Here is a 22,963-nt window from a genome sequence, read left to right as displayed (position 1 = left end):
CTCCCCTCAGCACCCTCCTCACTGGTACACTGAGCATGATGTCATATGAGATGGAACAGTCCTTCGGCCAATTTGGATAAACTTATCCCAGCTGTGTTCTCCAGCCACAGGTGCCACCACCTCCAGTTCCTCTCCCAGCTCAGGTGAAAATTAACTCTATTCTAGCCAGAACTAGGACAGACACAATTAATTATTCTTGTTACATGGGTGATTCAACCTCTGGTTTAGCAGCAATAAAGCAAGCAGTTGTGTGAGCTAGGTCCAACAAACACCTCGCTTGCAACAGCTTGTTTTTCTGACATATTCAGTTAATTCTAGAGAGGATCTAAAGGAAATAACTTCATTTTAAAGTCTTGGCTATGTCCTTACATACCTTTCTGTGCAGCTATTTATAAATCATAAAATAGTCATTGGATCTTTTCTCTCAAAGATGGCTAAATACTGATTTGGTTTTACGTACTAGGTAAATTCTCTTTCAGTAGTTATGTCTACCAATAGGCAGCAGGACCAAACTCTTACCTCAAGCAGCCTGGAAACAACAACAACAAAAAAAGAAACACTAATAAAAAAACATTTCTGTATACAAAATATTTATGATTCAAGTGACTAGAAAATATTTACATAACTGATTCTGTCATTCTTGGAAAAGTAAAACCAGTATCTAGTCTTTTTATTATACTTTGACAGCTTCAAAACCCTAAAAATCATTCAGTGTGTTACTACTTTGATTTTCACAGATAAAGAGACACAAAAATAAAAATTGCATTATTAAGACAATCACTTATTTGACACGTAAGTCAAGAATTTTTAAAACATTTTAAAGATACCACATCTTTTGAGCTGCCAGTTTCGAGGACTGATTTTTCAACATCTAAAGCACCCATTCATTTATTTTTTAAAAAGGAGAGCCTATTTGTATCAGGTCAGTGACTTCATTTTTGTAGCCCAGCTTTTGTTCTTTTTTATGACTGTTTTAACCCAAGTGGTTGTTACTTCAGAAGTTACAGGTAGGGCCACTTGATAGTTATATGATTTCGTGAACATGAAACTGAGCTACTGTTGAAATGCCTACTGCTTATCGAATGGAAAAAATATAAGGATCTCAAGGGTTTTTTTTCCCTTATTGATGGCTCAACTATTTTCTTCCCAGTGTCTCTCCTACTCTTATAACTATCTTCCAGTCCCATCTGTGCCCAGGCTCTCCCTTTGTGATGATTAGTGCTCCTAACAATTCTGCATTACAAATAAATGCTATTAATAATAATGATAGATGCTGCACCACATATGTTTATGGAGATTCTCTGGGAATCTCTGTGTGGGAAAGTGTTTGAAGTTTGGTTTGAAAGGGGGTGGGTGGGGAGGTTGGTTTTTTTCATTATGTAATGTTCACTTCACAAATTAAACCAAATATTCTTGTTCCAATTTAAGATGTATTCTTGTTCCAATTTAATACTCTTTTTGGTAGACTGGCTCATTAATCAAGTTCTGTTAAACACAAACATATTAATAAGTAGATTTACTATGTGGTGTTGGATTAATTTTTATTCTTCTTTAAAAATAATTGCTGATAAACCCAAAAATGTTGCTCTTTTTAGCTAGACTTTTATGTAAGTACACCAAGTGCATAGTATTTTACAAAATAGATCAGTTTCATTGAAATATACTTAAACTTTTATTTAATTTCTGATTTAATATTGTGCTTTGATGTTATTGTGATGCTTAAATTACTTCCGATCCTTTAAATGTGAGAGCTTCAGTTTTAGTTCCAGGTTTGCTTTTGCTTCATCTTTTTTTTACTGTGAGACTCTAAATATGGCAGAATCTCATACAAAAATATGATCTGTTGACTCTGTTTTTCCACTTAAAAAGTCATCACCACATCTCCAGGCACAGATATATTGAAATAATATGATGTTTATTATTAAAAAAACCTAATTAACTACAATAGACCTACCATAATGAAATGGGAATGTAAAAGTGTATCTCCAGTTTCCTCAGGGAAAGGCTTGAAAGCGTTTGACGTGTGGACATGATAAATGGATGAATGGATGAGAACTGAAAGGAAGTTTTATGCTTTGGGAAGCTGATACCCTACATGAAGCTTAGTAACAACATCACTTCTATGATTGATCTCTAGGCAGCAGTTGTGGTGGTATTCAACTTTGCTATGGTTCTGCTGATTTTTCCTGCAATCCTGAGCATGGACCTTTATCGTCGGGAAGACAGGAGACTGGATATATTCTGCTGTTTTACAAGGTGAGATTGTGTGATAGATTGATGGATTGATTTCTGAGGTGTGTCTTTTTTGTGGTCACCAGTCAGTACTACCATTCCTTGTCAGGAGTGGGAGTTCTTCACTGCAGCAAGGTCAGTACGTTACTGTTACCATTTCATTGCTAGTGACTGACTTACATTTGCTACTGGAGGAAAAAGTTAAAATACCTCTGTCTGTCTCTCTCTCTCTAACACACACACTTTTCCCTTCATTCATACATGTGTTCATTTTGACTGTTGAAGAACAAGTTTTTGACAGCAGATGAAAGATCCGTGCTTTAGGAATCTCTTCAAGTGTTTTTAGACTGTTACGGAGTACTGCAACATATCTGGGGCTAGTATTGACTAATTGGAAGACTGGACATAAATCAGGGTACTGAGAAGCCTTACTTACAGTTAATCGCTATGTGCTATTTTTTATGCTTTTAAACTTAAATACATAAACATAATGTGTAAACTGTAAAATCACTTCCTCTTAGCCAAGTTTTTCACAGGACTATGAGGAATGCAGGATGATCGGTGCCATTACAGGATACTGCTTCATAAAGTTTTTGTTACGGCTGCAATAGTAATATAGAATGGTAATACTTGTTTTCTACCTTAGTTTTTGCTTTTGCCTACAGTGAAGACTATCAGCTACATTTCTACATTTGTACTGCTACTGTCACAACCAGGATGTGGAGAAGCCACCTTTGTCATCTTAGCCTTTTACACCCACCTAGGAGCTGACCTAGTTTGACATTTTAATTTTAATGTCAGAAGAGAGAAAGCGCTTTCCTAAAGTTGTTTCTGAGAGAGTGGTTAGAACAGGGAGTTGATCCCAAGCCAGGACTCCTACTTTCTATTTCTGATTCAGTCATCATTTCAGTGGATGGCCTAATGTGCTTGAATATTGGAGCCCCGATTCTCAGAAATACAGGGCAATCAGACCTTCCATTTATTCCCTCATCTAAAGTTGCACCAAATGTGTATCAGAATTCAAGTCTATTTACATATCAAGAAATGCAGTTAATGAGCGCTTGCTTTGCTTACGTAGGCAACATTCTGAATTCCTCTTGTTTTTGTAGAATTTGTCCACTTCGTGAAAAATGTCTGATACTGTTTTCTATCATCAGTTTGTCATTTCTCATTTAAAGGAAGAGGTTTGTCTCTGATTTTTTTTTTTTTTAATGAACTAGGTATCTGTTAAGGTCTTGCATGGACTAAAATAAAGGAAATGCTTCAATTATTTCTATAATTGTCTCTTCATATTGCCCATCCTTCCTGGGATTTAATCTTTGCATATGTTTACTTAATTTTTAAAACATTCAGTCAGTGTATGGCAAGTGGTTTCATCCTGCCTCTCAAAAGTCTGAGATCTTATCCAGAGGGCCCAAACATTATCTAACAGTTACTTTAATAGTTCTAAACAGAAGACCTCGGTACATCATGTGTTTACGTTTTGATCTAAATAGCTTAATTCTCAGCATGGGCACACAAACTCACATATGCACATATTGTGCATTCAGAGTGTGTGCAACTACCTGGGTATAGACCTGATTAGCCTGTGTAATTAACTGAGTGGTGTGGGTAGATGTCAGCATCTTCAGGCAAATACTGTTTTATTCTTTCCTGAGCACAAGAAATGTGCACATATTCTCAGAGGCCTACACTTTGAATAATTTCTGAGAAATGTGTCCTGAAGGTGCTGAATAAAATTCACATCAGAGTGTTGCACTTAATTAATATAAAACATCTAATAATAGTAGAAGCAGACTCAGATGGAAGCAGGTTATCCTGTCTAGTCTGATTTAAGTGAAGGTCTGTCTAAATGTGAAAATATCTTTTTCTCTTCTCTTACAGTCCGTGTGTCACTAGAGTGATTCAGATTGAGCCTCAAGCATATTCGGAAAATGATAATACTTGCTACAGTCCTCCACCGCCGTACAGCAGTCACAGTTTTGCACATGAAACTCAGATTACGATGCAGTCTACAGTGCAGCTGCGCACAGAATACGATCCTCATACGCAGGTGTACTACACCACAGCAGAGCCTCGCTCAGAAATATCTGTGCAGCCAGTGACAGTGACACAAGATAATCTTAGCTGCCAGAGCCCAGAAAGCACAAGCTCGACAAGGGATTTGCTTTCCCAATTTTCAGAGTCTGGTATGCATTGCCTTGAGCCACCCTGTACAAAGTGGACACTCTCATCTTTTGCAGAAAAGCATTATGCTCCATTCCTCCTAAGACCAAAAGCTAAGGTAAGCAGGGAACTATTTACATGTTTTTCAAAAATAGACTTCTGCATTGCCCAGTAATAAAATTGTCCTGGCAGTGGTATCAAATATAAGAAATAAATAGAGTTCTTATGGAATAACAATTCTTAATAATTTACAGCTAATTTCATACTTTAAAAGTTTTCTCTTGAAAAGTGTAGAGATATACTTTTCAAGTATGAGTGAGAATTGTAGTGACTTTCAGTAACATAAGCTTGTGAATAGTGAAACTAAAGTCACTTTTAAACTTTATTACAATAGAAATTTCTCATCCATGATGCAGAGCCACTTCAAGCCTTCTAGTGTGTTTGTGTGTGGGGAAAAAAAAAAAAAGAAGAAATGAGAGCTTTAAAGTATGGTGGGTGTTAATTTTGAACCTGGCTTTGTAGTGTGCTATTATGAATTGTTTAGAAACCTAAAACCAAATGCATTTGTATTTTCTGTTGCAGATTGTGGTTATTTTTCTTTTTCTGGGTTTACTTGGGCTCAGCCTTTACGGAACTACCCGGGTGAGAGATGGACTAGATCTCACAGACATTGTACCACGGGAAACACGGGAATATGACTTTATTGCTGCACAGTTCAAGTATTTTTCATTCTACAACATGTATATTGTGACACAAAAAGCAGACTATCCAAATGTTCAGCACTTACTTTATGAGCTTCATAGAAGTTTCAGCAATGTGACATATGTTCTATTGGAAGAGGATAGGCAGCTTCCCAAAATGTGGTTGCACTACTTTCGAGACTGGCTGCAAGGTAAGAGAGAGTTGCATGGACTTTTCTTAATTTTGCAGTAGTAACAACTTGTTCACCCTAGTAATGCTCTGCTCTTCGATTGTGGTCATGCAGTTAAACGACTGTGTGCAGGAGGGAGAATGAACGCCTAGGTGCTAATCGGAACTTGCACATTGACTTGCTGTTTCTCCAACATGTCACTTAAATTCTTTGTGGCTACGTTTACTCCCCAGTAAGATAATTTCGAAGCTTTAAGAGATTATATCCATGAGAGGCCATCTTACACCATTAATTCTAAGCAGCTAATGAGGAGTTCTGCTTTATAATTAATGGCTAAATATGGCCCACTGCCTTGAGAAAATAAATGTTTCCTGAGTGTTGTGAGAACAGCAAATGAAAAGTCCCCATCCAGCGATGTATTTTGGCAGAGGCTTAACTTTCAGCACATGAGTGATCCTGTTGGCTTCAGCTGGGACTGCTGGCATGAGGAAAAGTCAGTGTGGTTTATGTGTTTTATTGGATTGAGAACTTACTATACATTCAGGACTTCCAGTCAAATATCTTCACTCTTTCTATGGTGCCGCTTTTTCTGTGCTGAATTGTAACGGGGCAAGGGAAGACAAGAGAATGCATGGCCTTTCAGGTACTGTGATGATAATTATATTGAAGTCAGCTTATTAAAGATATTAAAGATACTATAATTACACATGTTCAGACAAATAACTGGTTTTTATTCAAAATAAACAGTACTGTTGCATCTCAGCAAATGTCAGTACTTCTGTCCTACCTCTGTCTTTCTGTTGGGAGAATCTCCAGGAAGCTTTTGCCAACAGAAAAATAAATTGTGCTGACCTAGCGAGACTGTAAATTGTAACTGTAACAGTTTACAGACGGCCAGTGGAGCCAATGATTCTTAGAGAACATGTAGGTAACTGCCAGTATTTGAGGTATTTTATTCCTTCTGAAAATATGTTGGGCAATATTAGGAATGCGGATGCATCTAAGTGACGAATCTAAACAAAATGATCAATTTTCCTGTATGTTTAATGCACTGATAAATCATGCAAAGCAGTATTTCAGCTACTAGCTTTGTTTTTTTAATGTGTTTTAAATATATTGGATCCATTCATTACAGTCTACTTACTGGAAATTTTATTTAAAATATTTTGCTCACATAAGCATACTGAGCTGTAAGGGAAGGTATTACTGGCAGGAAGAAAATTCAACATAGCTTAGATGTTTTGCTGGATTGGAACCTTGCTATGCTTTGTAGGTTTCTAAGCAGGCATCTTCCTGCATGCTTTTCCAAAGTCTCTTATACCTCTGCTGTTTATTTTATTTCTTTTGTGGGTATTTTTGTTGTTGTTTCAAAACAGTAGGAAAAAATGTGTCCAGTGTCCCCCACTTCCGGCTTCGCCCCTGCCCCAAACCTGTGAGGGAGATGGAAATCTGAGATTTTCTTCAGGATCTTCACATACTAGTGCTGAGCCTCGCCACAGTCTGCCAATGATAAAGTCAGAAAGAGATGCACTTGGATCTGCTCCCTTGCTGCTTTCTCGGGAGTGAAATGCTGGAGGCTAGCCTGCTTGGTGTTGCTCCCAGGGGTGCTCGCATTCCTATTCCCCCTCTCTCAGGCCCACCACAGACTTTTGCAAACCTCTTCCACTTTGGATGCCTTCCTGTCCTCTTTGTAGGCACCTCCTTGTGCTAAGGACTGTGTGTGTGGCCCTGGCGCTGTGCCAGGGGCCTGCACATCTGCTCCTCTGTGCTGTATGTCCATGGTCATATGTGAGCTTTCCAGATCTGCTCTTCTCCTAGGGGTACTCCTATTCTCTTTTTATTGCCCGTAGTTACATTTTCCCTGCCAGCCCACATTAGCCTGCCTGTCCTTCTTCCTTGTCCTCTGCTTTTCCTCAGCTAGAGGAGCTGTGAGTATTCCTGGTGTCCTGGATATACTGATGGGGTGCATGGCCGTAAAATGTTACACTGGAATGGTCAGGGACACTCCCAGGAAGCAGTGACTTGCAGTTCAAGTGGACATGCCAGCCCTGTGATGGAAGGCACATTGCTTGGCATGTTTTATAATTAATTATTATGATTACTAATTAGCATTTAGAACTGTGTCCTTACCCTTCCTCCCCATTTTCCCCAAGAGGGGCACAAGTAATACAAACCAACGGCTTTGTAAAGACACACGGCTGTCGTTGCAGCGTGTGATACTGCGTTCACAAATCTCTAAAGAAGGAGTATACTGAGATGTATCAATAAAAAAAAAAGTTATGCTTTAAAATGTTACAGGACATTGATATAATGGGGGAACTAAACTGCCATATTAAAACCTGCTATACTTGTCATAGTTAGGGAATTCTCTCAAGGTGTAGATGCTAATAGAATAATACCTGATCATTACCAACTGGGGCTGATGCTGAGGAAGTAAAGGGGAGGGAAGGTGAAAACAGCAAGGTATACTTTTAGGCTAGATTCAGGGAAGATCCTCTGTTAGGTGGGAATAGTTCTGCTAGTGTATTTTAACATGCTGGAGGAGCAGCATAATATAAAAGTAGGGGCAACTTTGAACTTCATAGCTAATTCCTGCTGACTTGCCAGTGCTAGAAATTAATGGCTCAAGATGGCCTTCTGACATGCACGCATTTGTCTGGCAGAATGAGGGAAGCAACAGCATGTGAACAAAAGCATTTTTTATCAAGAAGGTGTCCTTGGTCTTAGCTGTACATTTCTCCTCCTTTACTAGCAGTGGAGTGCCTTCAGCCTAACACACTTCTGTCAGAGGTTCCCTCTTATTTTGCTTTCTGGTATCATATTGTGTTAGCATATTTTCTCTTACTGAAAATGCAACAGAAGAAGAGTTAACACTAATCATTCATTTAAACTGGAAATGTTAACATTATTTTTGTAAGTGATTGAATGTAAATGAAGTAGCTTGAATTCCCTGATGGCTTGCCATTAGGCTTGTTTTTGCAAATGGTAATCTTATCTGGTGTTTCATGGTGCCAGCTGTTCACGAGTCAGTAGGAATTCTTCCTCACCCCCTTTCCTGCATCCCACATAATTTTGGAGAATTTCACTTTCTTCTGAAGCATTAAGCAAAAGTGACTGCTGATATGAAAAAATCCCATATACAAGATTTTGGAAATTCCCTGAATTTTTATAACCTTTCTGCAGAAAGAGGTCAACAAGTTACTTTTAACTTTCTACTCAGAAACATTTTATTAGTCCCATTTATAAAAGATTAATTGTCCTTTAAAATAATTGGTATGAACAGTTTATAATGGAAGTACTGTTTGCTTTGAAAGCAGCAACTCTACTATTAATTTTGAAGCGTTATGGGAAATTTTAATTATTGAAATTTTGAAATTCTTTAGAAATTAAGTACAGCTGATAGTTGTTTCTTGGTATTCTTTCTGCAGACTTTCAGTTTCAGCAAGGTCAATAATAAAATAACCCAGAGCATAAAGTGGTTAAGCCAGTTGAGAAATAAATGTATAGAAGGAAGCAGGGTTTGAGGGATGACCAAACTTGTAAGAACAGGGGAGGGCGGGAGATGCTAGCGGGCTGAGTTTTTACCCGCTGCCATAATGTAAAATGGACATGCCCTTTTTTTATGTAACTTGCAATGACCCATTGGTAATGTCCCATGCTAATGGTTGTACTTGTTATCGTGTGTCTGTGAAGCCCCCTGGCAGGGGCTGGATGTTAGTCTGAAAGCCCTGTCCCCACGTGCATAGCAATTTGTACGTTCCTCCTGCCGAAGGCAGCCATTCTTACTGTAAGTTAAGCTGTTCTTTGGTGGTCTCCCCTCCCACGTGCTTTTTTGACAGCCTCCTCTTTACCTCCCAAAGTCATCTTTCATATGACTGGTATGATAACACAAATGCTCTCACTTGATCACTTTCTGAGAGACTGGCATGGATCTGAATTTGGCACAGGAGGGATGAACTGGTATTTTTCCCAAGCAATGTTTTCCTCTCTCCAAGAGCACCAGCAAACAATGCTTTTTTAAAGGGGACCTCAAAGCCCTTTGATGCCAGAAAAACCTGATGGCAAGTTGTGCTCCTCCTGGGCAGGTGCTGGAGTGCTGCGTGCAGAGATCTGGCAGGCTTCTTTCATTGCTTGGTTCTCAGCCTGCTGGCTTCACAAGTTGGTACGATTTGGCAGGACCACATGGGAGGCAGTTTTCTAAGGGAGGGAGGATGATGTTGGAAATGGGAGCAGGTACTCCGGCCCCAAGGCAATGTCAGCTAGGTGCATTTTCTCTTCCAGCACTCTTACCTGTGTACAGCTGTAGCTGACCTATCTGATCTGTGATGATGGTTTTCATTACAGCTCTTCAGTACAGCTGCAAGGTGGGTTGGCGATTTCCTCCACAGCCACTCCCCCAGCCTTTTCCTTCCCTTCCCTGGACATGCGGTTTGTCATCTGCTTGCACAGAGCCTCCTTGTACTGGGCTGTGGCTTCCTGTACTAAATCTGATCCAAATTTGTGCTGTGAGGTATTCCCTCCCCCTTGAAGGGTGGCAAAGAGGAAAATAACAGTTGAGAGTGAATAGGTGTTGGCTGTGATCTTTACATGTGCTGGCAGCAGATCCCACAACTTGTATTAGCTGCACAAGTTGAACAGATGGAACAAATTGACAAAATCGTGTTCACTCACGCTGTGCTCGAGAAGCAGCTGAGTTGCTGTTTGAAGTTGAAAGTTTGAGTGTGGTTTTTTTTCCCTCTTGTAGTGGAATTTCTGGTTATATCGTAGAAGGTATTGCCTCAGTGCTCTGCAGTAGCCCAAAACAGTTAATGAGAGCGGTGTGTGTCCTCTGTGGCTCAATGCACTCAGCCAGGGTTTTGGTGAGGCAGAAGGGAGTATGGAGAGTGTTTTCCTTCTAGATAGTGGACTAAATGACTCCTCCACTTGGGTCAGGAACTGATAAGAGATGAGAAATGCAGATATGCTTATGGAGTTTTAGTGTGATGATTCTGGAATTGTGGTTCCTGGGGAAAACTACTTTTTATTCTAGACAATCTTAACTCTTCCCTATATACTCTGGAGCGCTAGGTTGCTCTCAAAGGCTCTCAGAAGGACGTGGGACCAGAGGGTCCTAATCCCATCCAAGATCTCCTCTTTGCCTTGAAGGAAAGCTGGTTTACACCAGTGGACATTGCATCTGCAGCTTGTTAGCTCAGCTCTGCTGGTCTGCACAACATGGGAAGACTCTTGAGGCTCTCCCTTGCACCTTCTTGCTTCCCCTGCCTTTCTTTGGGCAAAATACCAGACATGCAGCTGGTACTTTCACCTTACAACACACTGACAGGAAATGTGGAGCTCCAACTGTAGGAGGCAGCAGGTGGATAATTTTTTTTCTGATTCAACTATGAAAAAGAGTCATCATTCTTTCTTCCTCCTGAAATTTGTTTCTAAGAGTGATTGCTTACCTGCTTGTTCTCTCTTCCCCTTACCTCCCTTAACTCTTCAGGACTACAGGATGCATTTGACAGCGACTGGGAAACAGGGAAGATCACTTACAACAATTATAAAAATGGATCTGATGATGCTGTTTTGGCTTACAAACTCTTGGTACAAACAGGCAACCGAGCAAAGCCCATTGACATCAGCCAGGTACTGTATCAGAGTCCATACTGGTTTATACAGGAATACACAAGTCATCAGGAGTAGAGAGTGATGCAAAGAGCATGTCATTGTCTCTTTTTTTTTTTGTCTTCTTAATTAATTTAATGCCCAAGTTACACCTTACTGCATGGCCTCACTGACTTTAGTGAAGCGACCTGTTAGCTACAGTCTGGCCTGTGTTGCGAAGTGTTCAAAATCAAATCTAGGAATGTCTGCCCTTTATTATTACTGGTTGGCATGTGTTTGGTGCTGCTCCTATGTCAAACATGCTCAGTTTCCACTGAAATTGTTGTGAAAAATGCTTTGCTGCATCCATAGGTAGAGGGAGTCTGGTCCTATGCCAGACAGAGCCAATGTTATCCTTGTTGCCCTAAGTGGCATTGTTTCTAATTTGAATCAGATTGCCTTATAGGCTTGACCTTTGCTCAGCTTTCTGCTGTGGCTTTGAATCTAGCATTTGCAATTATTTGGTTAGTTCCTATCGTTTTACGCAAAACATAACATTTAAAAAAAGACGCTGATGAATGGTAGTGGAAGGGGACTGAAATTGTTACATGCTGCATCATAATCTTCTACTATCATCACTCAATACAGCTATACTGTTGTAGATCTAAGAATGGCAGTTGTTTGAGCTGCCTAAATAAAATATGTCTGAGACTCTTTTGCAAGATTATCACAGCATATGACTGCATTTGCTGTAGCCATTGGTAGGTAGAAACACATTAGATTTGACTCCTTACACTAAAATGAGATTTCAAACCCCTAAGAAGAAATTTTGCAACAACCTAACTTCTCTCCTAGAGTCATCATTGACTTACTGTGCTTTCAGGCAGAAAAATAGTCTTTCTAAAGAGCTTCTTGGAAGGTCTGCTTATTGTCTTTCTTTTTTTCCTGGCATTAAAGGTGACAGATTTACAGAATATATTGGTCAAAGTTACTATGCTGTGTAAAACACACTGCTGTATAGCAACATGCAGCATACTGTCAGGTCTGAATGAAGCTTCAGCTATGAATTAAGCAAAGAAAGGGAGTCGAAGAGAAAACCTTCAGTGAGATTTTGTTTAGCAGAATGTACCAGGTACGCTGTGGAACAAATGCGATTGGACTGCAGCTGCTGATATAATTTCCTGTGCCTGGGAGAGAGAAAAGTGCAGTGCACCCACAGGGGCTGTGTGCTGTACTGTGCAGCTCCAGAGACAACTTGAAGACGTACAGTTGTTGCATATCCTGTGGACTAATTGAATCCAGATCCTTGGAATCCAGCTTTTTTTTTTTAACTGCTGTCACTGTTGTTTTTCATTTCATTAAAAAGACCTGAGACTGGAGCCGAGCCAGAATTTTAAATAAACAAACCAAAAAACCCCAGTAATACTTTTCACCCACAGAGTCCTCTGTCAGAGCTCTAGCTGTGCAGGATTTGGCTACAGAACCCTAGAAATGTACCACTGCTGTTTACCCCACAGATGCATTTGCACACAGTGACCCAAATAATACAGGGCACTCATCTGCTTTCTTGTCGGTGGGCATTTTCTTAATACATAGGTCATAGGAGGCAAGTGTTAGCAAAATTTATACAGATGTTGTTTTATTTTTATAGCTCTCCTCCATTTACTGGGTGGCATTTCCTTCAGTGTTAACAACAGAGGTTAACTGCACACAGACGTGTGTAGGGACTCTTGCCAGGTTTTCTTCCCCTTTCTTTAAATATGTTTCTCCAGCTTGGTTTTTTTTCACTCTTGGCTGCAGGCTTTCAGAATTTGCATTTAATTGGTTCAGTCTATTCTAGAACCATCTGCTGATTTAGTGGTTATTGTAAATATTATATGAGTACTAATTTATATAACTGCTTTCTACTGTCACTGTAGTTTTTTAGATTTTTTTCTGTTGTCAAGCAATAGTTTACTGATATGTCAATTCAAGGGACGATTCTTACTCTTTTGCTTTTCCTCTCCTGTATGTGTGTTGTATCTCCAGGCCGTTTGTTGAAAGCTTTACAGCAAGAGCCCCAAAAACAAAACTCATTCTGAAAGGCTTTTAATTTTTTCCATTTTGCAGTTGACTAAACAGCGTCTGGTGGATGCGGATGGAATCATTAACCCAAATGCCTTCTACATCTACCTGACGGCCTGGGTTAGCAATGACCCTGTGGCCTATGCTGCCTCGCAAGCCAACATCCGGCCTCACCGACCAGAGTGGGTCCACGACAAAGCGGACTATATGCCAGAAACAAGGCTGAGAAGTAAGTAGCATTTCATCTTAATGTCTTACAGTTTATATAAGTGGCCCCACTCCTTCCTTCAAGAACCAATAACTGTGTAGTTGGCTGATGCTGCACAGGGCTCAGAAACGTAAAAAGGACAATATATTGTCTTACTCTGTAGTCTTAGGAGAACCATGCACCATTGCAAATGTAGCATCACTGCAGGGTTTTATCATGTTGAAAAATGAGTTTTATAACAGCTTAAAGCTCTAAAAACTTACAATAAGCATTGCTTTTTACTGTCACCTGATAGTTCTGTCTGTGAGAGAAACCTGGAGATTGCATGAAATTTCTGTCTATGTCAATCTGAAATTTCATCATTGACATTATATCACGTTTATCTTCAATTTTTAGTACCTAAGAGATTCTTATCAAGTTAGCTCGTATGCTAATCTACCAACACTGATATGGCACAAGAGCTACTTGGTTGGGGAGGAGTCCCGTGCCATGCCATTCACTGTTTTCCTGAGCAGCCATGCCAGTTTGCATTGCTTTGCTTCAGCTTTCAATTTATTGGGAGGATTGCTAGTTGGACACCAGTGAGGAAGGGGAGAGGGCATATAGGGGAGGACTAGAGCGCTTGGAAATATAATTGGGCAACGAGCTAGTCATGCTTCAGTGTATCCAAACCCTAGAGCTTTGTGGCAGTCAGCCAAGTCTTGTCTTAATGAAAATTTATAGTTGAGATTATAATAGGGCAAATCATGTTTAGCAAGTCAACTGAATGACCCTGCAGGGTCTGGAACACACAACGGCAGTAACAAAATGCTTGTTGTGGAAGATTTTTTTTCCTTGTCATACAGTCAACTTAGCATTATGCTCAAAAAAAAGTACAGAGAGTGTTGCTTTGTCAAATTATTAAAGGATAAAATGTTATGTATTTCCTCAGTAAGCCATTGCTTTAATATTAGTTTTTTTCCCAGTCACTTGCATCAGTAACAGAACATGGATTTCTGAATCAGACTTTCAGAATATTCAATCTTGAAAACCAACCAGCCTAATTGAGCATATTTTTTTCTCTAGTTTAGTGTCAGTGGACCTCAATCTCAGGGAAATGACCTTTGATTTCAAGGGACATGCACTTGCATAAAAGGAGCATTTGAATAAAATGTTTAAGATGATGTGATCTTCTACTTTATATTGAGATCTTTTAGCTATTTAGTAAAAACCACTACAGCACTCAATGAGGGTTAAATATACATGTGTTGAAGTCTATCTGTTAAATTACATAGAATTGTTTGGGGACTTGATGTAGACTATGTTAACCCCATTGCACTGTGTCATGAAATATAGTAATCTCCTGTACTGTTGTTTCAGCTTTCAATTTATTGGGGAGTTTTTTAAATGTCACTTGTTCCAAAGAAGTAAGATTTAAATTCAACACTGTTTATCCTTTTGTTGTGGAGAACAAAGTGTTTTGTTCATTGTGCTCTCTATGTACCACCTTCTTTCCAAACACACATTTTAATTCTGCTATCCTTTTCCTAGTTCCAGCAGCTGAGCCCATAGAATACGCTCAGTTTCCTTTCTACCTCAATGGATTGCGTGAAACTTCTGACTTTGTGGAGGCTATCGAGAAAGTGAGAGCTATCTGTAGTAACTACACCAGCCTGGGGATCGCTAGCTACCCAAACGGTTACCCATTTCTGTTTTGGGAGCAGTACATTGGGCTTCGTCACTGGCTCCTCTTATCCATTAGTGTGGTTTTGGCTTGCACGTTTCTGGTGTGTGCCCTCTTCCTCCTAAACCCCTGGACGGCTGGGATCATTGTAAGTTTATTATAAGGGTCTTTGTTGAAGTCAAATTCCTTTCAGCATAGCTCTTGCTGTAGTCGGGAAGGTTTTGTTTATGTCTGGGCCTCTGGTGGAGTATGTATATTGCATCATTCATTATATATTTATTCAACTTGAGGGGGTAGAGTTCATGCTAAAGGTACGAACCATAATAACCTTAATCCTTTGGCCACCTTTTTTTGCAGCTTTAAAGGTTTCTTAGAAAGGCATAAAAACTTTTACGCTTACTCAGATGCATGCTAACATGAGAAATAAAGACATAGAGGAAAATTAAGAGCTTTATTAAAGTTATTGCTAATTATTTATTCCTTCTCCCTTTTACCAGACATAGTTATTTTTCAAGGCAGTTGCTTGTGACTAACTTGCCTGTAAATCTTCCCACTGATTTCTGAATGCAGTCTTTCTGGAAAAACTGAAATGGTTAGGTTGTACGGTGCACACTGTGGAAAGACTGTAACTGAGCTATTGAGGAGAAAGAACCATAAAATTATAAACTGAAGAGGATACTCCTCCATACTTTCTGCAAGGCACCATAAGCCTCTCAGTAAACATTCAAGTTAAACTGAATGATGATGTTCCTATGTTTAAATTCCATAAACTATTGTATGGTTTATAAAATGCCAGAAGTAGAAAAGAGTGAAACAGTTACTAGTTTTTGTAATGTACGTTTATACGACAGGTATGTTAAAAGGTAAATGTTTAGTCTAGAATATTTTTCATAGCACTTAATCAAGCAATTTATGTTATTACTCTTGATTCATTAGCTTATAAAATCATTTATTGTAGTGCATACTTTTTTCCCTTGGAAAAGGCATTTATTTTCAGAGTCCACCATTGCTTTTATGTCTTTCTTTTTTTTCCTGCTTGGCTTTAGCAACTTTTAAAGTTGGTTCTACAGATTTCCTCCCCTCCCTTCCTTTTCCTCAATTTTTTTTACAAGGTAGATGAAAGAAAAATAGAAGCTTTCTCTTAGATTTAACTGTTCACTTTGTCCATGTCAATCCCTCCAAGTATCTTAAAAGCTCAGAGCCCCTCTGTAATCTGAGACTCATCAGCTGATTATGGCATTCACTTTCTTCTGGGCTTTGAACCTACTCAAAAGTCATCCTCGCTTATATTTGCAGTTCTACAAAAAGAATTCCAATACACATAGTTAGAAGTTACTTTTTCTGGAAGGATTGTTCAAGAAACACGTTAAAAAGAGAAAATGTATGGTTTGGGAGTTATCTATGATAAGGAAGAATAAATTGTTTTTCAGATCATTGATAAATTATAACCAATACAAAATTGATGCTTGGTCTTGATTCTTAGAGTTTAAACTGGCTCTTTAGCACGTCATTGCCACTGAGTTCAATGAAACGAGGAAAAGGGGCTTGTCTTTGAGAACATAGGATGGCTTTGCGGAGTACGTTTTATAGTCACCATGTTGTTTTGAAATGTCTTTCTCTTCATTTGTTTGGAGTATAAGGAGCTACTAACAGCTGTTTTAAATCATCTAGGTGGTGGTGCTGGCTCTGATGACTGTGGAGCTGTTTGGCATGATGGGTCTAATTGGAATAAAGCTGAGTGCAGTTCCTGTGGTTATCCTGATTGCTTCTGTTGGCATTGGCGTGGAATTCACTGTTCATGTTGCTCTGGTACGTAAAATCAGGAAGCATTTAAAAAATATTTTAAAATAAAATGGTGACAATATTAGGATCACAAATCCTTACTTAGGCTCCTAAGTCAGTGACATGATTATCAGAAGGAAATTGGTCACAAATAGTTTTGTGTGGCATTCAGTTTGTCTTAATAGAGCTGAGTTGATTTTGATGAAACAGTTCCTAACTACTGAGTCAGTCTCCCAGGAGATAAGAGGGATACGTTACCTGTGTTATCTAGTTGCCTTAGTGATGCAAATATATAGAAAAAGCAGAGCTTTTAATGCACCTTTCTTCAGTCCAGACTCTCTTGGTCCTTGTCTGCGGCCGCTGTTGTTGCCTCAGTGCTACGTAGCTGTTCGTATGTAGGTTCTGTATCTTGGAAGAAGAGCCTTTAAAGAGATTTTCAAAATCACATGTAGTGTTAGTTGATCTTTCTGGACCACTAAAATTTGAATGTATTTGGATTCATTTTCCACTTGAAAAATCTGCACCTTCTTTTCAGAACCCATCAGCTGTTAATGGTGGACACATATGCAGTCTGTAGGAAAATAGTTTTCCGATGTGATGAGGAGGAGCAGAGGGGGGGAAAAAAGTATTTTTTTATATAAAGATTTTCAACATTTTCAAGGTTAAGTGTCCAAATCTAGAGTGTACCTACTTAGCCAGCTTAGTCAACCTGATCTGCAAAAATGTGTAGAAACAACAGTATGCTTTTGGGTGTTCAAAATATGCAAGACTCATCTTGCTTTATTTGATGACGAAGAATAGACTAAGGGCTCTTCTTCTGTGATCGCATTTGACAGTGTCAGTGCTCATTTTTCCAACATTTTGCACACTCAACACAAGTCATTTTCCTATAAGGCTATTCTAATTGATATTTCAGAATAGTTTAAGCATATAATTGTCTTCATGGATTTGAATTTTACTTTATTAAGTAAGTAGGAAGGGATGAATGGTCAGTGTAATATAATTTCAGGGAGGAGGTGCTTGTAGTCTACTATAATTTGTCATATATTAATACTGTAGCAATCAAAAAAGAAAAGAAAGGAGGGGGCTGGAAAGTGGTGGTGACACTGGATAAGCCTTTGGGACTCTAGTAAGACTGGTAGACTGCTAAAAGGATCTGATAGCAGTGAAAAAGAAAGGAGAACTAACAAGGATCTTAACACTCTGGAGATGGCCAAATACTGCAAACATGTATTAGATGGTGTACAGAGTTGGGGTACATGAATTGTCAGGATGGAAAGAATCACTTTAAAGAAGAATCATAGGGAAAGTAGGGTAAAGTTAAAGAGGAGCAACTGGATGCCTGAAGTGCTGACCTCTTTTTTTTCCCTACTGCTATGAATAGTTAGGCTTCTGCAGGTAAACCTGTTGCTAGGACTTGCAATAGTTTGGGAAGTATCAGAAGATAAAGGTGTACAAGAGGAAGAAAGAAATGATAGTTTCTTAGAATTGAACATCTAAACAAGAAAACTGAAATAAAAAAAGGACAAAACACTTACTTGTTTCTAAATGGGAAGAAACTAATCTATTTGACAAGACTTTACATATACATAGATATATAAGTAAAAGTCACCTGTGGGTGAAGGTAAAATACCAAGCAAACTGAAAACTGCCATTTTTCACATTGACTCTGGAGTCAAAAACTTTCAAACATAAGCTTTAAATAAAATAATGCCTTGTAGATCTCAGATGAGAGGAGCAGTACTGACCTTCACAGAACTTCCTGCATATAAACAGTCAAGCCAGTGTTGCATAAACAAAAAAGGCAATGCTGGAACTGTTGATACAGAACTTAAACTTGTTTAAGAGTGATTCACAATCTGCTTGTGACTCAGTTCTTTTGTATTGCTTGTGAATTGCGACCTCATTTTTTAAATTCTGCAAGTAGATTCTGAATTGATAGTAGACTCTTGTATTATGCATCCTTTAATTACACACATACACATATGTTTATATAACTTGTTCGCATGTTTGTGGACCAGATCCCATAGCTCGCGTTCATGTGAGTTGTCTCATTGACGACTGCCTTTACCCTGAGGTATTTATGTCCATTTATGTATATGGGAATGTAAAATATCCTGGATATATTAATTTTCCATAGACCACTTTTAATCTAGTACTAAAGATTGGTTTGGCTGCCTACAGAAGTGAGGGTTGAGAATCTCACTTCATATGTACCCGTTTTTGGTCTGCTTGTCCCAGCAAATAACTTCTTAATGTGTTGACTGATTTCACCCCAAATTTGTCAGATAAGTGAAAATAAGCGACTAGAGAAGAGAGACTCAGATTTCAGGACCAAGAGGAAAATAGCTGCTTGAACTCATATCTTAGTAGGCAGTAGAGAATTTGCTGAAGAGAGGGCCCTTATAAATCATAGTAAGAAGATCCAGGAAGTTCTTGTATTCTTAAACCATTAAGTGGTACACAGAGAAGACTAATTCATACGAAACAAGAGCATTTGAGTATTCTTCATAGAGCTTGTTCACTAAGGAGTTGGAGGGAGAAAGACACTTCACAAGTCATATTGTTGCTCAGGCACTACCATGTTCAGCACTATTCCTAAGGCAATTTTATATGTATATGCCTGCTAGCTTTGAAATAGTAGAAGTTGAAAAAACATTTATTTTAAATGAAATAGAAGTGTTTAAAAAAACAAAAAAAAAAAACAAAAAAACCAGCGCACCGTCTAGTGTTACTTCATACCAGTCCTGTTGGGTAAGCTGACAAGTTTCCATCAGTTCGACGCTTACTGTGTGTAACATCTGATCATCTGGAGCCTTGGACCAGTAAGAAGAAATGCACTGTACCAACAGACACTTCTGTGTAAAAGGACAGAAGGACCTGATGTGCTAATAAACACTGCTGTGGCTGTCACCGTGTACCTGATCTGAAGCTACCAGTCCTTGGTCTGTGGCAAGTGCGTGGGAAAGCCTGCATCACTACAGTTTTTACAGCAGGCTTCCCATGATAGCCATGGAAGCCATGGCTGCACAAGAGTGAGAGGAGTAGCGCTGAAATTTGGACATTTCAAGTGCTTTCACCATGAAATCAGTCCTTTGCAGGTGGAAATAAGCAAAGCTGGAAACAAAAGCCTACTGACACAAGCAGGCAATGTTTCCGAAATTATTAGTATGGTCTGACTCTGTAATCAGTGCTTCCTCTGGTCGTGTGACTTCAGCAGCAGCAATGTGGTGTGACTGCAGAATTAAGCCCTCTCTTGAAGGCTAGCCAGCTATAGAGATACTTTCATAAACTGTAGCTTGAAGTAATTAACTGATGAAAAACTGTGCATGCTATCAAGAGTGGCTGTTTGGAAGGTTGTATGCATCTATCTAAATGAAATGGATTTCATTGTTTTACAGGCGTTTTTAACTGCCATAGGAGACAGGAACCATAGGGCTGTCCTTGCATTGGAACACATGTTTGCGCCAGTGTTGGATGGGGCCGTGTCCACTCTACTTGGAGTGTTAATGCTCGCAGGATCGGAGTTTGATTTTATTGTCAGGTAAAAAGCATTTGTGTGTGTCTTTCTTTTTAAAATAAAAATAAGTATGCTTTTAATTTTTAGTCACTTCAGCATATCTGTCATTTTATTACTATGCATGGTGTGTCAAGCATGCTTACATCATGGTCCTGCTTTCCCTCTGTTTTATTAACTCCTTGTTACATGCTAGACGCGGTAGTGTTTCCATTGCTGGTATTAAAATCTGTTCCAGGAAAATCTGACACCCAGTGTGAAAGAACATAAAAATGGCCCTGTTTAGCAAAGGTTGCTAATTCTGGGTTTGAGTCAGTTCAAAGCATCTAGTATTCCCCAGTATTAGCAGGATTTGACCTTTAACCTTTAGGTCCTCCAGACTTCTTGTATGCACAAAAATTTGCGTGCAAAGGACACATAAACCTACAAACACACTACAACTGTGTGCTGCAAGTGACTCTCTCTGGGCTGCCTGCTTCTATCGTTATGAGAGGCTTACAAAAATGTGTAACAGGGAGAGGAAAAAAAACCCTGTTTGGGAGCTGGGGAATCATAAGTATGAACAGAGAACTTCATATTAAAATGTTGTAAAGTAAAGCCTGAAGGCCCTTCTGTTTAGAGCTAGAGGCGGACTGTTTCTTGTGAATTTAATTAAGAATGTGAATTCGTCGAGTATGACAGGAAAGCAAGTTTTTCATTGAGGGGAATTTGAGGAGTGCAATGAAAGAGATCCCATTCTATTCCAAACAACCTGTGGAGCTCTGCAAAATGGCTAATCTTAGAATTAACACAGGTTCTTTGTGGCAAAGTACAGCATGAAAAAAAAATCGTCGAAGTCCTAAAATGGAACTGAGGTCAACTGGGCCACATAAAAATGCTCTGAAAGATGAGTTAACCATTTAGGTAGACATAAGCTGGGTAGATGACTAAGCTGACATCCATTTGACAACGAGAACAGCAAAATGTCACAGGCAGGAACTAAGAGAATGGCTGCTAAATCTCATCAAGATTTTTTGTTTATGTATGTAAGAGATTTGAAGAAAGCAGACATTTTGCAGTTAGACCTCAGGAAACCTGTGTGAGGATTATTACTATACAGATAATGTATGTCCTGAAATAGAATTTGTATTTTTTTTCCCAAAGTCAGTATTTTTAAAATTTTATTTTGTTGGTGTTGAAGAAATAAGGTAGAATTTTTCTTTTAGGACATGATCTTGTAAGGGTTGGAACACTTTGACATACAGGTTACTTATAGATTTAACCTAAATTTACAGGGGTACATTTGATGTGCTACTTTTCTACTTAACAGACAAGATTTTGGCAGGCATATTTTTGTGTCGTAGCAAATGGAAGATTGTAGCAGCCCTTCACACCAAATTTGGATAAGGATGTTCTCTCAGTTTATAAAATGAGCCTTTCAACTTTTCAACTTACATTATTTTACTTTTTTTGGCCATCAGTTTCTCATTTTCTAGCACTATCTGACTTCAGTTTTCCTTGTTTAAAAAATAAAATAAAATAAATTATGGCAGCCTGAGCATTGTTATAGTGGGTGAAGAAGATCCCAAACTTCCGGAAAGCGATAGATTAGTCCAACAATGTGGAAGATTAAGTAAATTAACAGACATTGTATACACCAAGTGGTCAGAGCTATAATCCTCCTGTTTATCCTAGCGTTAGATTGATGAGATGCAAATGTTTTTAATGCCTGTTGTTGATCTCTGTCCCAGTATAAAGTTCTGGTGGTTTATGTTAGAAGAGCAGATTGGCTTGCTGATTTTTGCTAATGCAGATCAGAAATTCCCAAATGTTTACAATAGCAGGATATTTGTAGTTTTACCGCAGTCTGATATATTTGATCAGATGTGGTAACAGGGAGGCAGTAAAGTTTGTTGCCAGCTAGACAATGTAATCAGCAGACCCATTAGCAGCAAACTTCCCCTCCGTTCTTCTCCTTTGCCTTCTCCTTCAGGAATTTACTAAGACTGAGTCCTTAAAATCATTAGTTACAACGCAGCTTTAAGTTTAGTCTGAGCCCCAGCTGTGCCGAATACCAACTAGCAAGGCTTTCCTTTTACTGACAGGTTTACCTTGGTATTCATGAAGGATCCCAGACCTTAGCCCTCAGCGGTGGGAAAGGACAACCACTTGTGCACTTTCGTCTTCTTCCATAGTACTTCAGCCTTTATGTTTGAATTGGCTGACGCAAAACAAGCGTATTCAGAGATGCTAAATTGTTCAACAAAAGATTAGCCTGCAATGCAGCTCTGCCATTGTGGAGTGCTCTTACTCAGTACAATGCTGAAGCTTACTATAGAATGGGCAGCATTTTCTTTGCAGAAAGTGGGTTCCTGTGTTGTAAAAAAGGTTGCAATTCGAGCTATTTGGTAAAACTGGAACTCACAGAATTGTAGGGGGAAAGTTGTGATTAATGAACAGCAAGGGAAACCCTCACCTGATACACTGGAGATTTAATTAGAGATTCTGCTGTAAGATGCAGAAGCATTTCACAGTGGATTAGCTGCTGGGAGAAGAGGGCTTCTTTTCCTTCTAGGCTAAATTGTTTAAATTCTACACCCTTCACTTCATTTGTTTGCTTCTGCTGGGTTTTCACTAATGGGGGCCCCTTTTCATTGTATTTGTGCTTTCAATCCATTCAGCTATTCACTGCACATTCCATATTTTTGTGTTTGTGTAACACATTCATAAATAACATTACATGCTTACGGATTCTGGGAAATTAACAAATGTAATTTTTTTCTTTCCTTTATAAACTAACACTTTGGGTTGTGGAAAGTAGCTTCTCTAACTCAAAAGGTAAAAAACCTTATATTTACATATGGAAAGTTATATAATTATTTAATACAATGTTAG

At 38.9% G+C, this 22,963-nt stretch overlaps 1 protein-coding gene across 3 annotated transcripts in view; it reads left to right on the top strand.

Annotated features, from left to right (window-relative positions):
* Positions 1-22,963, top strand: part of PTCH1 (patched 1) — a 69,350-nt gene that overhangs the window by 38,042 nt on the left and 8,345 nt on the right. For all 3 annotated transcript variants that reach the window (XM_086770154.1, XM_086770153.1, XM_086770151.1), the window contains 8 exons: positions 2,138-2,256; positions 4,117-4,516; positions 4,981-5,290; positions 10,755-10,897; positions 12,965-13,148; positions 14,658-14,938; positions 16,462-16,599; positions 19,974-20,116. In XM_086770154.1, the coding sequence (XP_086626280.1) occupies positions 2,138-2,256; positions 4,117-4,516; positions 4,981-5,290; positions 10,755-10,897; positions 12,965-13,148; positions 14,658-14,938; positions 16,462-16,599; positions 19,974-20,116 (1,718 nt within the window). The remainder of the gene's footprint in view (positions 1-2,137; positions 2,257-4,116; positions 4,517-4,980; positions 5,291-10,754; positions 10,898-12,964; positions 13,149-14,657; positions 14,939-16,461; positions 16,600-19,973; positions 20,117-22,963) is intronic.

The sequence above is a fragment of the Chlamydotis macqueenii genome, chromosome Z (assembly GCF_036417535.1).
Source record: "Chlamydotis macqueenii isolate bChlMac1 chromosome Z, bChlMac1.mat, whole genome shotgun sequence".
NCBI lineage: Eukaryota > Metazoa > Chordata > Aves > Otidiformes > Otididae > Chlamydotis > Chlamydotis macqueenii.
The sequence above is the reverse complement of the archived record's forward strand: the minus strand, read 5'-3'. Positions and strand labels throughout refer to the sequence as shown.